The sequence below is a fragment of the Rhinolophus sinicus genome, chromosome 14 (genome assembly GCF_057876585.1).
Source record: "Rhinolophus sinicus isolate RSI-liver-muscle chromosome 14, RSI-T2T, whole genome shotgun sequence".
Taxonomy (NCBI): domain Eukaryota; kingdom Metazoa; phylum Chordata; class Mammalia; order Chiroptera; family Rhinolophidae; genus Rhinolophus; species Rhinolophus sinicus.
The window spans coordinates 111,415,747-111,432,427 of record NC_142514.1 but is presented as its reverse complement, the minus strand read 5'-3'; the positions used below and the strand labels follow the sequence as shown (position 1 = coordinate 111,432,427).

At 35.6% G+C, this 16,681-nt stretch overlaps 1 protein-coding gene across 2 annotated transcripts in view; it reads left to right on the top strand.

The window, feature by feature from the left end:
- Positions 1–16,681, top strand: part of DDX10 (DEAD-box helicase 10) — a 292,846-nt gene that overhangs the window by 69,439 nt on the left and 206,726 nt on the right. For both annotated transcript variants that reach the window (XM_019714905.3, XM_019714904.3), the window contains exons 12-13: positions 885–973; positions 3,524–4,007. In XM_019714905.3, coding sequence (XP_019570464.3) covers positions 885–973; positions 3,524–4,007 — 573 coding nt within the window. The remainder of the gene's footprint in view (positions 1–884; positions 974–3,523; positions 4,008–16,681) is intronic.

The window sequence follows — 16,681 nt, the reverse complement described above, 5'->3', positions numbered from 1 at the left end:
GAATTAAATACATTTTACAGAAATTATTTTTAAAATAGAAAAATAAAAAGCTTACTTAGATTTTTCATGATCTTTGTTGCCTGATTGTTTTACAAACTAACAAAGGATCAGGACCATGTTTGAATTTTGGTTTGTATAGCTCTTGGCATAGACATAGCTTTTTTTTTAAAAAAAACTCAAACAGAAGAAACATCACAAATTGATGGTGACAAATAACTTTGAAATTAGGATGATGATGAATTACTTGAAATGGAAAAAGAAAAGCTTTAGGAATAAATTTGTTCCTATCATGATTTTATTAGCTTACAGTAAAATCTTATTTTTCTAGAAAACTTGTCCTTTGACTACTACAACAATAATTATTACTAATAACTAGGATTTATTGGTACTTATTGTATTCCAGAAAATATACCCAAGTATTTATATGCGTTTTCTCATTTAATTCTCATAATACTCTAAGTAGAAGGTTCTATTGTCTCTGATATAAGAGGGAGCTGAAAGAGAAACAAGAAACCTGCTTAGCTAGTAAGATATGGAGCTCAGATTATCATCCATATTATTCCAAAGCCTATGTTTTTTCCCATTATATGGTAATATTGCAACTGGATCATATTAACTTCTAGCTTTTTGAGAAGCTATTGAGTTGGCTTGATGGAATCAAATTTAAAGTCTTTAAAATTTTTTATTTATTTATTTTAAACCTTTTTAAATATTGCAGTTCTAAAAAGGCAGTTGTTTTTGCTTTTGTGGAATAGGGATATACTCAACTATTTCTGAGTTTTTTAAATAACTACTGTTGAAGTTATCCATTTAGTTAATTTTCTTTTATCTTGCTTTACATTCATTTTCTATTTCTATTATATTTAAACCTTTTACTTTTACAGTGTTTTGTCTCCTACATACGTTCAGTGTATCTGATGAAGGATAAAGAAATATTTGATGTGAGCATGTTACCTCTATCTGAATATGCCCTGTAAGTATTCTTATTATAGTTTTAATAGTGAATCCTCAAAGTTAGAGGGAATTTGTTTGAAATGTGTTTCTGAGAGTCCTAGTTTAAACCGCTCTGCCTTACAGTAAAAGAATCTGTTAAAGATCTGCAGAGAAAAAGATTCTTGTATAAAGTGTGGAAAACTAGTTGAATGTTCAATTCTTGTTATCAGGAAGAAGTTTCTTACTTGTAAGTATAAATTCCTTAAGGTTACACTGACAGCTTCCTGTAGTTTGGTCTGAAAGGAGATGGAGAGCAATTGATAAGCATCCTTTGAAATCTGTAAATGTCTGTAGTCTTCTTATTCTCCAAAACGCTGGCCTAGATTACCATGGACAGTTCTTTTTATGCTTTGGATACAAGTCTCTTCACCAGTTCTTCCCTTCTTTTAGGTTGGTTTCCCATACTGCTTATTGCCTGAATATTCTTTGTGTCTTGGTGTTTCTTACAGGTACTTACAGTTACCTTGGAAGATGTCCCTGTTTAGTAACTGAGGTCACTATTATATGAAAATGGAACTGTTGGTCTTGTTTTGGCTTAGTATGTGAAGGATTTTTTTCTAACTTTTTCATCTATAAAGGAGGAGTGCCTATTTTTTAATGGAGTCCTACCTGTGGGAAAAACATGGACAAAATCCTTGAAGCACCCTTGAGTGTAATCATACTTTGAATTTCAGCATAAAATTTCCCAGTCTGTGATGAAATATGTACTTTCAAGGCAAGGTCTGTATATTGGCCTGCTCTTCAGGAATTTGAGTGCCTTTACCTTTAAATTGAGCCTAATGAAAACTTGTATGTGGGTCAGCTGCTGCTTTCCATTCTTCATGTTTTAGATTGCAAGTTTAGGATAATAGGTAATTTGTCAATTGTAGCATTTTAGAGCCATTTAAATGCTGGATAACTGACTGGGTAATGGATGGAAAACCACATGCCACAGATAACATGTTTTTGTTCATTTGTTTGTTTATGTAACAGTTACTAGTTTTACCATTCTGAATATGAATCATGGTTTAGGTTATTAGCTGAATTTTGTGCTCTGTGAAAAAGTTCTATCCTGGTTTTCTGAGTGACTTAGCTGAGATATTAGCAAATAGGTCTTGAACACTGCAGGGCCATATTTAGGTGGCATTTTATTGCTACAGATGCCAGGAAATCTCATCTGTTTCAGTTGAAAACCTTTGCTTTTTATTGGTGATGCTTAGAGAAGGCAGAAAGTTAACTTTTCAGCCTAAATGTTTGATACAGTTTAATTTGGTCTTTTCAGTTGGATGTTTAGATGTGTAATTTCCTTTAGAAGCCTTTGATACCTAAAGCAGTCCTATGAATGTAGGATATGATAAAGGCTTACAAATTATTTTGCTAAAGAAACATGTTTTGAATACCTGATATGTACAGTTCATAGTGCAAGGTGTTAAAATTATAGATGTTATAATATGTAATCCCAACTTCTAGTAGCTCCAAGTTTTAGTAGCTGAGAAAGACATATAAATGTAATTGTCACACATTGAGAGAAATGCTCTGATGAGTTTGTGATCCTAACCTGTAGCCCCCATAACAGTAATAGTGGCTGCCTATGTGCCAGGCACTATTTTAAGTGCATTGCATCTATGGACTCATTCTATTCTTACAACAACCCTATGATGCAGGTTCTTTTATCATACCATTTTGCATATGCGAGAACTGAGGCATAGAGAGATCAAATAACATCCTTCGCTCACACGGCTGGTAGGTGACAGCCAGGATTTGAACCGTAATAGTCCTGTTTCTGAATCTACACTTTATCATTATACCTCTCAGTTTCTGTGAATCATGGCTGATAGGAAAAAGGCAGTGGATCTGTGTTGTAATGTTAGCTGTTTATTATAGCAGGCCTTGCTGTAACAGTTTATTTCTAATCCATCAGTGGGAACTTAGAAGATGGGAAAGACTTGATCATAAGTGAATTTGGGTCTTGGAAGGAGAAAATAATTTTTTCTTGTTCTCTAGTTTAAAATGCCTTTTTTTATAGAAGTGATTATGTCGTATTATGTGTCTCAGAAGTGAGGACAGTGATACTGGAGTTTGGTCTTTGCAGAGAACTATGTCCTTTCATGGCTATGTCTTTTCCAACTAGAGTATTTACATTTTACAGTGTTCACATATAGGTTGTTCATCAGATCTCTACAACTGTGAGGTAGGTCTGGTAGGTATTGTTATCCCATGTTTGAGGAAGCTAAGGCTGAGAGTGAAACTAGAAATAGGCAGATCTAATACTTGAAAGGTTTCTTTGTTTCTGGTCTTGTGCTCTTATTTTATAACATGTTAACCTCTCAATGAAAAATGGGGTATCTTCAGTGTTTTCTGACAGGTATTCAATATATGTCGGCTTGCTTTTTGGATCATTTAACCCATCAAGATTTTGTATCTTAGAGGAACATTTTCTTGGGGAAAAAAGCTCTAAAAATAGATCTCAAGTCTTGAGAAACTGTTTCATAATACCCATAAAAGCACCATCAGTATATTGAGATAACTATTTTTATTTTATTTATTTAAGGTCTCTTGGTCTTGCTGTGGCACCACGGGTAAGATTTCTTCAGAAAATGCAGAAACAACCCATCAAAGAATTGGTAGTGAGCCAAGATAATAAAGTAAATGAGCCAAGGGCTCCCTCCCTCACCAATGATGAAGTGGAAGAATTTCGAGCCTACTTCAATGAGAAAATGTCTATCCTTCAGAAAGGTGGGAAAAGACCAGAAGGCACAGAGTACGGACTGACTAATGGCATTAGTGATGAAGAGGAAGAAGAGAAGGAAGATGAAGAAGAAATGGAAGAGAAACTGGGAAAATCAAAAGGGTCTCAACCTCAGTCTGTCGCTAGCGCTGATGAGTCACAGAAGAACAAGGAAGCTGCTGTGCAGTTCCTGGACAGAGGTGACGAGGAGGAGGAGGAGGAGGAAGATGGGCTTGGTGCTGATTTCTTTAAGGTGAAGAGGCACAATGTGTTTGGGTTGGACCTTAAAGAGAATAAAGCATTACAGGTAAGTGTACTCCCAGTGGAGGGTCTTCTATTATTTCTCACCACTTCCTACTGTGTGCTCCTTGTTGCCTTTGGGGGGAACAATGGGAAAGCGAGAACTAGGAGAAATTTGTAGAATGACTCTCTTCAGTGAACTCTCCCTTTTTCTCCATATTTAGAGATGGAATTGGTGCCAGAGAATTCTCATTTTTCATAACTTTGGGAACTCTATAAGGTTGACAGCTTTAATCTTCTCATTTACTGGTATTCTGATGCATGTTTTTAAAGTAGCCAGAGTCATGATTACAGCATTTAAGGAACGTGATGGTGTTCCATGGTTTATGGTGTGAGGATCCTTCATTGTGAATCTTAGCATATTACTTTTTTATTTAAATCATTACAAATGTTTCTTACAGCAATTGAATCTCTCTAAACATGAATTTTACTTTTAAAGAAATATTTGCATTTGCGCACCAATCCAGTATTTTAACTAGAAAGCCAGCACTTCTTTTTAAAGGTCACTTAGGAATATTTATTCAGTTTCATGGAGAGTCTTTGTTTCTCTGAGGTACCTGCTAGGGGGAACAAAAGAGAGCACTTGGTTTCTGGGGTACTTGTTAGGTGCAAACTGAAAGTGTTTTTCTCCCCCATCTTCCCTTACTTCCTTTCCTGTTTGCATGCCTTTTATTCTTGATCATTTCTTTAAAGAGAATTGAATGAAAAATGAAAGCACACTCTTTTCTTTCTACAAAGTTTGATAAAATTCTAAGACTCACAATAGGGAATACTAAATTTTGAACCATGAAACTTGGTTAGGTGTTCCTTTAAGTAACTAAATAAAAATTTTGGAAAGGTAGCAAACATACTTACTGAGTACTTAATTATATTAGGAATTTTGTAAACATTATCTCATTTGGTCCTTGACTAGACGTATGAGGTAGGTACTATCTTTTTATACAGGTAAGGGGGAAAAAACCTGAGACACAGAAACAGTAACATAGTGAGGTGCACAACTTGTTACTGGCAAAGTTGGAATTTTAACCTAGGTATTCTGAGTTTGGTATCCGTGGTCTTGACTAATATTATCTGCTATTTGAAGTCTGGTTTATCACTTTCTTTTATGATTGATATATTTTGTGTTATATATGATAAATCTGTGGTTAATCCAAGGTCACAAAGATTTTCTCATATTTTCCTTTAGAGGTTTTATGGTTTAGAACTTAAATTTAGGGCAAGGGTTCATTTCAACTTAATTTTTATGTATGGTGTAAGGTAAGTTTTTTTTTTTTTCCATGTGGATGTCCAGTAGGACTGGTAGGTACCATTTATTAAATACTGTGCTTTTCCCATTCAGTTACTTAACCTTCTGTTGAAAGTTAGTTGACCATGTATGTATGTGTAGGTTTCAATTCTGTCTATACAGCTATCCTTTCACCAATAACACCTGTCTTGATAATGTAGCTTTATAATAAATCTCAAATCGGGTAGTGTGAGTCTTCCAACTTGTTATTTAAAAAAAAAAAATGTTTTGGAGATTTTTTTTTGGATCATTTCTTTTTCATATAAGTTTTTGAATCAGCTGGTTAATTTATACAAAAAAACTCACTAGTCTCTTTGAGATTGCATTGAATCTGTAAATCTATTTGGGGAAAATTGACATCTTCATATTGAGTTTTCTGATTCATGAATATGACATATCTTTGCATTTATTTAGACCTTCTTTACTGTGTTTTAGCATTGTCTTGTAGTTTTAAGCATGCATATCTTTTACATATTTTGTTAGATTCATCTTTTACCGTTTAATAGTTTTAAGTGTTATGTTATAAATGGTAGTTTTAACGTTTCAATTTCCAATTCTATTGCCAATTCTATTCTTTTTATGAATGAATGAGTGAATTATTGAATTTCTTATTCTTTCACTTTGATAGTTTCGTTTGCTGTGAATTATATAGAATTTATATACTTGTATGTAGGATTTATTCTTATAAATCTGTGTTTTGAAACTATGTAAGAATTACCTGATTGACGTACAGTGATTCAAAAGGTATTGTTGAAGTTTCTATAAACATGAGCATAAATACGTTATTTATTTGACTCTAAATGATATACCTTTGCAGGTCAAGCTTTGTAATTTAGATAGTAAATGAAAGTATCTATAGTAATGATGTAAAATTCTAAGAATACGTTTGCATGGTATTTTATATAAAGTTCCAATTTTAAAATACCTGCATAATTTTTTTATTATAATAAATTGGAAGTATTATGGCATATGTGTCAAATATGAGGAACATTTTGGTGTAGTTAGTAGGATTCTGAGATGTTGATAGAGGAATGTTTTTCTCTTTCTTTCCGCACCTTCCCTAGTACTACCATGTTTCCCCGAAAATGAGACCTAACCGGAAAATAAGCCTTAGCATGATTTTTCAGGATGACATCCCCTGAACATAAGCCCTAATGCGTCTTTTGGAGCAAAAATTAATATTAAGATCGGTCTTATTTTCGGGGAAGCATGGTATATATGAACAGTAGAGTTGAAATTATTGGTTCTTTAGCTGAAATAGAAATAGAAAGGCTTACTGCCTTTTTTTTTTTTTTTTTGCTTCACCTAGTCTTGTCAACTTTGTGTTTTCAATTTGTACTCAAATTATCATCTTTTTGGTTCTTTATCATGTTTTCAAGGCATTTGGTTTTGAATGTGATTTTGCATCCACAATCTCAATCAGCTTTCCCTTTTAGCCTTTGTTTCTTACATTTTGTATTTTATTAATAGTATTGTATTGCAGCCATCACTCACCGCAGGCTGCTCTTTTTGTTTACTTATTTTTAAGGATAGGTCTAATAAAGTAATGAGAACCAACAAACCATACACACAATGGGAAGCACTACTATCATCTACACATGTAAGTGAATATATTCACCTTGGGAGACTAAGAACTTTTTCAGACACTGCTTGCTTTTGTCAAATATTTTTGTTTCTGTTTCAGAAATTGTTTTTAAAGGGACAAAAAAACCAGACACCTAAGCAAACTGGTTTCATTATGTATATCACAAGCTATTCTCTTTTTCTTATCTTTTTCTTTCGCCCTCTTGGAAAAGGGAGATTTGTTAAACTCATCTGAGGCTTGGAGCTAGTGGGAACACCTTGGATTGTAGATTACATGGAATTTATTTAATAATAACATCATTGCCATCAATAAAAGTAATATTTATTTGGTGTTTTATCATATACTACCAAATACTTTTCTCGTAAGTTCTTACTTTGTCCTCATGGCAGGAAAGATACATGCATCTATTTAAAATTTTCCAAAGTCACAGTGGTAGAGTTACTACTTAAACCCATCTCTGATGCCAAATCACATTCTCTTTCTACTGTGTCCTACCTTAATTGTGTGCAGTTTGCTTTCTGTAAATGGGTAATGTCAGTGTAATTGATAACACTGTATATAATTTTGGTCTACCTATTGTGTGCAGGCACTTGGAATACATAATTGATATGTTTACTTCTTTAGACTTGGGCATGAATAAGGAAAAGAGGTACTGAGTGCCAGGTGCAAGCGATGTTTTCTGGACGACTGCCTTGTCACAGTCCTTTTTTATTTGACAGTATCAAAATATTGACAGAAAAATAGAAGTCCTTGGCAATGGAGAAGGAGTCCTGAGTGATGGAGCAATAAGAGAGATGGGAAGGAAAGAGCCCAGCTGGGGTGATCGGGCACTAAGACAGTAAGAGAATTTTGGTTGACCTCTGAAGAGACTTATATTTTGGCTAGTTTTATTGGCTGTTGGATGTCTAGTTGACCTCCAGGGAAACGGTGTTAGAGACGAGCGTGAATGTATAATTCAAATGATTAAATTGCAAATGATTTTAGTACATTTTCTTAAATATGAGAATGAAATCTCCAAACATATGAGTATGCTTTGTCTTTCATATTTTATAATTGTTTAGAAACGAGACTGATAGGTGGATTCCATTTTAGCTCAGTAAGTGTCCTTTTAAAGCTTTCTTAACACAGGTCAGTTTTAATTAACATTTGAATGATAACTCATAGATTATTCTTTGTAACTTAGAGTTGATTCTGTATTCTATGTACATTGAGTTGTACATTTTTGCGCAAAAATTCTTAGTATTGCAAGAACTCAATAGTGGTAAAGCATAGATTAGCTACTGTTGTTATTGAATTATAAGTATTCCCCTGTAAAAATATTCTAAGTTCCAAATCAAGATTCTGATATATGGGAGCTGGGATTTTTCTGCCTCTTGTCTCTTTGTCTTTTTTCTCTTCCCTCTTTTTTCCTTCCCACTTTTCTTGTTTCCACTCCTTCTAGTGCCAATTACTGAGTGCCTGCTAGTTGCCAGGGACTGTGCTAGGTATTTAGTGAGTTTTAGAGGCTTATACTTTAGTTAATGTAGCAAACTATTACACCAGAATTTCACTAGACTCCCGGGTTTCTATTCATTAGTTTGTTCATGCAACCACATGTTTTAAAGCTCTAGTATTAGCACCACAGTAGAGAACATGTCCTGGGGGAAGTTGTACCTTAAACAATGGATAGGAGTTAGGTAGGAAAGGGTAAAGGCATTCTAAGCAAAGAGAACAGAATGAGCAGAACCATGACCACAAGAAAGTTTGTGTTTAGTTATGGGGAGTTATTTCTCGTCTGATAATCAGTAGTTAGCCTTGAGTCTTACTGTCTGTCCCTGTAAAATGGGGCCAGTAACAATGTCTGTAACTGGCAGATTTATTCTGACTGGAAATAGAAAGCACCCAGCGCAGTAGAAGGAGCATGGTTAACGTGAGCTATTATTTCCACTTGATAAAGTGTAATAGGAACTTATAGGTAAGGGGATGATAGAGCTTTGCTAGTGCCACGGCCAGGCAGTATCTGAGGTAGTTGCTGAAAAAATAAGGCCTTTTTCTGAATCAGGACCCATTGTAGAAGGAAAAAGTGATGCATTTCATTTACTTCGGGTGCGTGTCAGGAAACAGTTAAATTTGCTTTTTTTATGATTATAGCATAGTTGACAGAGCATTTTTCACATTCTCAGTGTCCTGTGTTGCTCTGAAGATTGCTAACCCGTACACTGGTATCACAGGACCAGTTGGCTTCACAGCCGAATATTTATGGAGAGTTTATTTTGATATAATCAGACCGCATTAGGCAAGCACAGTTCCCTGTAGAAATGAATTGACTGCTTGTAAGTAGAAATAAAAATGGTATTTACAGCAGGTATATATTTAATGTAGAATCATTAAATAAAATTTATTATAATAATTTTTTTCTGGATGGAGTTGTCTGGTTAACTGGCAATAGTCTGGTGGATACTAATATTGCACAGTATATTTCTAGAAGGTATTATATAGCAGATATTAGGTTATGGATATTGCTTATGTTTTTAAGACTGTTGATTTAAAAATAGATATAAGAATGTAATGCTCTTGTTTATGGGAGTGATGGGGCATGCTGATGAACTATTTTAGGAGAGTGCTGGTTTAGCTGTCTTTTACCTCCATATTATTTGCTTAAAAATGGGAATGAACTATGATAGCTTCATTCCAGAAGTTTGTAGACAATTATATTTTTGTAAAAGAAGTATCAGGAAGTGAACACCTGTTGGTTTTCTGTAAACTGCCGTGCACTTTGAATATCGTATCTCATTTACCTACACTCTTACCGCTACCTTGTGCAATATTACCCCCCATTTTGTGGGTTAAAAAAACAGGCTTTGAAAGATTTGGTTGCTTGCCTAATGTTCCACTTTTAGTGAAATGGCAACACTGGAATTTGTACAGAGGCCTTTCTGACTTGAGACTCAATATGATTGTGCTTTTTAAAAAAATTTTTTTATTTCTGTCATTTCTACATTTAGCAGTGTCTTTTGGTGTTCTTTTTTACTTCCCACTCGCACTGCCACTTTTCTGCCCCCAGGCCCTTATCACCTCAGACTTAGCTTGGGATAAGTGTCATAATTGGTCCCCAGTGTTCTCCTGACTCATCTTCCTGAGAACCTCTGTCAAGTTAGTGTTTTTCTGAAGTGGTTGACCTTCCATGCTACCCTTTAGTTCATCCTTTCACTTGGGCTTTGTAAGCTAGCTCCTATCACACTATCAGTTCATTCTTCCCATTGAGTTTCCACTTTCACTGAAGGGATACTTTCCTAGAAAATTCTCACCACTCCAGCATTTCACATCTTACCTGTCTTTCAAGAATTCAGTGCTGATCTTGCATCTTCCTTGAAGGCCTTTCTTTACTTCTTTACCCCACTGACATCGGGATTTCTATTGTCTATTTTGCTGGTATTATTCTTTTTCTCATTTCAAAATGTATCTACATGAAACGTCTTAATTTCTGTTTCTTCCGTATCTGGTGATTACTGAGATTTGTCATCATCTTTGTGTGCAAGGGTTTTATTTAATGCTCAGTGAAATTAAACAGAAGGGGCGCCTCAAAGTAAAACCTAGGAGTCAGGATTGCTGTGCTCTCAAGTTTTGGTACCATGAAGTAGAACAGTGGGATGATCTTAAATGTTGAGTAGTTGAAATAGAATTGGATATATGTTCTCTTGTCTTCTTGCATGTGTCTTTTCTTTTTCTTGCATCCTGTGCTTAATTCTTTTGTTGTAATTTAAACTTCATTCCAATTCAAAAGGAATAGTTATTGTGTTGTAACTTGAAACTTAGATGTACATACTGAATTGCTATGTAAATATATATATGTGTGTATGAATATATGTGTGTGTATATATATATATGTGTATATATATATATATATATATATTTTTTTTTAATTTCTTCCTTCCCTATTAAAGTTTTGTATACAAATGATTTCCTGAGAATGTAAATTCACATTGGAAAGCTAAAAACTTTTGGCTTGATGTTTATTCTTTCATGTGCTGGATCATTTTTGTCTAACAAATATTTTGGCTTGTTTTCTTTCATTTCCTACTTTTATATATTCAGTATTTAAAGCATCTGCTGACTACTGAATTTTCTAATGACCTACTTACTTTTATAGCCTAAGTTTCAGAAACTTCATTTATCAGGCTGTGTTTACCTTCATTTTAAGGTAAAATGGAAGTATTCAAACAAATGTGAAATAGGGACAGGTTATTCTTGGGGGTCATATAAGTTGCTTTTGAACTTGACTGTTAGGACAATCAGAAATAAGGAGCTTTTCAAAGTGATCAGCTAGTGCTTGTTCATATTTGTAGCTCTAACAAATATAACTGCAGAGAATGTAGGCTAATATGGTAGGTCCTCTGCTATGAACAGGTTAGTTTCTAAAATGCTGTTCATAAGACCCTTTGTTCTTGAGTTTAAGCAGTTAGTATATGTGTATGTACCTAAACCTTTTTAAGGGGAGGACTGTATTTGTGGGAACACTGGATTAAACTCATGTTTTTTTTAACTCTCTTAAATTTGTCCAAACGTATTTCCATTTTAACTTTGTTCTTTTCAATGTATATTTTTGACACAGCTTCAAAGATACATGCGGAATCTAAGTCCAAGGCAGAAGCTGAAGCTAGTGCCATCTTTTGGTGATAGGCTGGGTTATGTCAGGTTTGCTTTGCTGTAAACCTTTGTTTGTTACCTTGAAAGTGTGCATTTTATGTGAAAATGGAGGCTTGTTAAATGAAGGCTTCGGGAGATTGTTAGAAAAGTTGATTCATTCAGCAAGACCTGCTAAGTGCCAGGCATTGACAACATTCCCTGTCCTCATGGAGCTTAGATTCTAGTGGAGGAAGATGGACAAAAAATAGATGCATGTGCTTTGGGGCAAACAGGGAGGGGAAGGCAGAATTCAGGGGTGGGGTGTTGCATTTGCAAATAGAATGGTGAGAGGCGCCTCCTGGGGTGCATAAGGCACTCTTCCACCATTGCTGGATTAAGACCTTTGGAGGTTTGAAGCACTGCAGTACTGTTGTGCTCTCTCCATCCATGTGCAGTTTGAAACAAAAAGAGTACTACATTTTAAAACTGTAGGACTCCTCAAGTTATTTTTTCCTTCCTTGATGGCTACTTCATTGCTTTTGTTGAAATATATTATTTCAAAAACATTTTTTTTTTTAAAGTGCTCCAGCTTTGCTGGTGCCCTGAGCATGTGTGTGATTTGTGGCTGGTTAATTGAGCAGGAGAGCTAGGCCAGGTAGGGGGAATGCAAAGAGAATTCAGACCCTCCTGGGAGTCCTTGCTCTAAAGTTAATTGGCATTTCAGTACAGTTCAGTGGGAACAGAGTTTCCTGCATATTAAGAAAGGCCTAATTTTTTCAGTAAAGTCTAAGTATAAACTATATACTTATAACATTAGCATACCAATTTCATGATGGTTTAAATTTTAAATCTTTAGGGTAATGTTGCTCAAGCTATGTTCACTGAAGGGCTAATGTTCTAATTTACAATCCATCACAGACCAATAATGTAAAACATATTAAAGGAAGATTACTGAAAAAATAAAATGAACCCCTTTTTGTTTTCATGGCTCATTTCTCTACCTTTTTTTGTTGCCTTCTCTTTCTCTCTCTAGGTTGAATTGTTTTTCTACCTTTTGATCCTAAAGCCTCCTGTATTTTTTTTTCCTGCCTCTTGTGTTTATATGGCCATAAGAATATAATGTTGTGGGGTTTTTGAGTCTGTGTGTGTGTGTGTGTGTGTGTGTGTGTGTGTGTGTGGTAATGAATGATGTTTAATGAATGGAACATTATTGCTAGTCATTTAGAAAATTATGCAGTTTCTCTTAACTCTTCCATGCTTTTTGGGTTATTATTTTTTTATTTTTTATTTTTATTTTTGGGTTATTTTTGATATATGGGATTTGGCCCTGTAAATGATACTGCCACAGTTGGGATATGAGGGTTTGTTGAACCCTTTTGATATTGGGTTCCTTGTTTGTGCACTTTCCCCCTTGAAGGAAGGAAGGAAGGGAGGGAGGGAGGGAGGGAGGAAGATTAAGAGGAAGAATTGGTAAGTAGACTTTTGGTGGGCACACTGACTATACAAAGAAACGTGTGGGAAGATGAATCTCCTTGAGCATTCTCTGCAGTATCTTTCACATGGTAGACACCTGTAGCGTGGAGTCATTTTCTTCCAGTGAGACACCCCCCCGGCCCCCCCCCCCCCCCCCCCCCCCCGCGTTCAATCATAGCACTTGCATGAAAATACAGGGAAGCAATAATGCAGCTCTTTCTAAATAAATCACGATTACAAACATCTACAGTAAAGTTTTAATATACTGAATGTTTAAATTTTTACTCATTTTTCAAGTCAGAAATGTTTTGCCATAGGACACAAAGTTTATATCTGTTAAACAGGCAGTTGACCATCAATCTATGGACATCTTCCCCCAGAGGGCTGTTGGTGTTTTGTGTTTGTTTTCCTTTTTTTTCTTCTTTTAGTTTGCCTGCTGGCTGTTAGAAGAAAAAGGACAGACGGTTCTGATATACTATTGGGCAGAGAATCTGCTAGTTTTTATTTGGCATAAAAAGTGGTTGAAAACAGAGTGATATTTTGTTACAGTTCTAATAAAGCCAGCACAGTGGTGATTCTTAAAGTGCCTTCATATTAAGCTCCAGGAGCAAGTGTCTTAGTATACTGGGGACTGTGACTATCCCTGGAATATATGAAGAAAATCCTAACCTTTAGGCGTGCATGAGATCGAAATCACGTATTGTGACGTTTCTGAGTGTACATAAAGGATGTGGGTCAGATTTTCAGGGATAATCTCTTTTGGTGCAATTTTCTGCCCTGTTGATTTGTTCCCACCCCTCACATTGGTGCAATAAGTGAATCAATTAATTTCTCAGTGGCAATCACTGTAGAGACTGCCTCTAAATAATAATTCCTACCTACGTTTGTTTTCTAAATTTAAAATGGCATTTTCCTGTTACATCTTTTGGGTGATCACAATTAGAATAATTCTTCCATCTGCATGAATTTTCGTATCTGCTGTTTTTTGTCATAGCAAGGAAATGGTTGCAAATTGCAAAGACACTTAGTAAGAACTTGCTAAATGTTCTCTCCTGTGGTTTGATGCAGCATTTTGTTTTTTGTTTTTCTGAGCATCTTTTGATCTATCTGCACTGTTTTTCCTACCTGCTGACATTTCCGTATGGTAGAACTTTATAAATCAAAGAGTAGGTAAAATTCTGTTAGGCTCTCTATCTCTACTCTCCACCCAAATCTTCTGCAACTGAACTTTTTTTTTTTTAAGAAGGTGAAAATACGGCTTTTAATGAATCTTATTTTCTCCTTGCTATTTTCTATTAAAGGTTTTTAGGTTGACTCAATTTCAAGCACACTTAGTAATACATGTTTTAATAGCTTTTGAGCCGTTTTATTTGATAACTTGAAGAAAGTATTGGTTTTTAATGGATGTTTTGAGAAATAACACATACTTTATTTTTAACTCTCCCCTTCCACAAAAAGGAGGAGGGCAGTATTTTATTGCCCAAGAATATGCTATCAGTGTCTTGGAGCCTACCTAGCTACTTTGCAACCTGTCCACTCACACCAGCTTAGTTAACCAAACTTACTACGCATTACAGGATTAGATAGGGTGTACTCGGTTCCTACTCCTCTTCCTTTCTCCACCTGCCATTTAACTAGCCCTGTACTGTGGTGTAAATTGCAGATTCGTTTGGATTTTCTTCTTCATTTACTGAAGATTAAAAAACAAATTATTTCTAGGTTTCAAGAATTATAAAGAGCCTGAGATTCTACCCTACTTGCAGATTAATAAGTTAGCCTACCACATTTTTATATATGTGGCTAGACAACTCATGGCACAGCAGGCTGTATGAGCTTCAAGTTTGCACTGGTTCCCCTGCCTCTCAGGTTCCACAGGGGCCATGCGAAGTTGTGCCCAGGTTGGTGCCATGCACAAAGTAGGTTTGTGTCAGAGCTAAGAAACCCCCAGTCTTATGAGAGGGCTGCTAGCAAATCTGCCCAATTCACTCACATGGAGAGACTATCTTTATTAACCTGGTCAACAACTGATCTGTTGTCTTCCCCCAAGGAAGATACCACTGCTCTCATCTAAGGCTGTGTGTACTGATATCCTTGAAGAGATAATCTGAAGAAGTAATTGATAGAGGACATGCAGAAACATGAGACTCATGGATGATTGGCTTCCGATGCTAGGTAGCAGCAAAACACCGTTTCCATCCATCTTTTGGCTTCTGTCAAATCAGAATGTAGAAAAACTACTTTAGTTTAAATGCCAACATGAATTCCAGAGACACACAGGTTCCTCTTTGTGGAAGCCATTCCTTTTGTTTGATAAGGCCCTGAACTAGTGGGTAGTTACATTTGCTGGGACCAAGTCAGGTGCTCCAGCGGCTTCCTGACCAACCTGTGCCCACTGTTCTCATAGCACCAAGCACACTGCACTGCAGTGTTTTTTGTTTGCCCTGCTCTACTATCCTTTATGGAGGCAGAGAATTTATATTACTCATTTTTGTGTCTTTATTTCTGTCAGGGTTGCTGTCATTATAATAGGTTCTCAGTAGCTGTTTGTTGAGTGAGATGAGTATAAATAAATGAATGAGTATAATCTTATATAATGAGTATAACATCTGGTTGATCTTTTATCTGTTTACTCAGATTCTTTACCCCAATTTGAGACTTAGCCATTTGGTAGAAAAAGTACCTGGAACATAAACGGTCAGAAAATATTTGTTGACTGGTTGGGTTAATCTTAGACAGGACTCCTGTATTGGATTTGAAAAGCTGGGTTAGATATAGAGTAAATAGCTTGTGAAACCTTTCCTAAATGTGAATTAACCCATACACCATCCTTTTCTCTTCATGTTGATTTCTTTCATCTCTAGGACCTGTTTTCTTCACGTGGTCCTCTGTGTTCTCTAGAAAAATTAAAAATTAAGTGAAATTATGACTACCTGTCTTCTAATGTTAGTTGAGAAAATTGTCTAGAAAAACTAACTTTATTTTATAGTGAGTTCACTTGCAGAGATCAGTTTGATCCTAATGCCCTCCCATCAATGGCTTGTTTTATGTTTAAATGTGTACATAGTTTTGAGTAGAGTTATGACAAAGGCTGTGTGTATAAATCACTGTTGCCAGAGAAGGCTTTGCAGAACTCTTGCCTACAGTTGTGTGCGTCCTCAGTCATGGATGTAACCTTGGCAGAGGCAGAGGCAAATGGTAGCAAGCTTCCTGATTCTCAGTGCCAGCACCAGTGCTCCTCCGTACACGCAGGCCTCGAATTCTGTTGTCTCCACATTTGAGAAGCTTCGAGAGAAGCAATCTAAAAACTACTAGTAGTACTTGTGCTGTCCCTTTTGAGACATATGACTAAGCATGATAATCAAAATTATGTAATTATTTTAAACCAGGAATGAAAGAATAGTTTTGGCAGTTCTGTGTGTTCACGTTTGTGTCGAGTTTATATGTTCTTGCCAAAGTGTATTTAGTAGTATAAAGGAGAAAAATGATTCATAAACTTTTTCAAATTCATACCTACAGCTCATTTGTACTTAATTATAGTCTCTTTAGTATCATTAATTTGCATGGCTTTATGTGGTTTTCTAGGAATTCCTCAAATCAGAAGTTGAGGGAAAGAGTAGTTTCAATGCAGTTGGGGAGAATTTTTCCAGTAGCATCCGTGTGTTAAGTTGCACACATTGTGTTAAAATAAAATAAAGCCTTAGCAGATGCCAAGAAATGATTATTTAATGAAGCT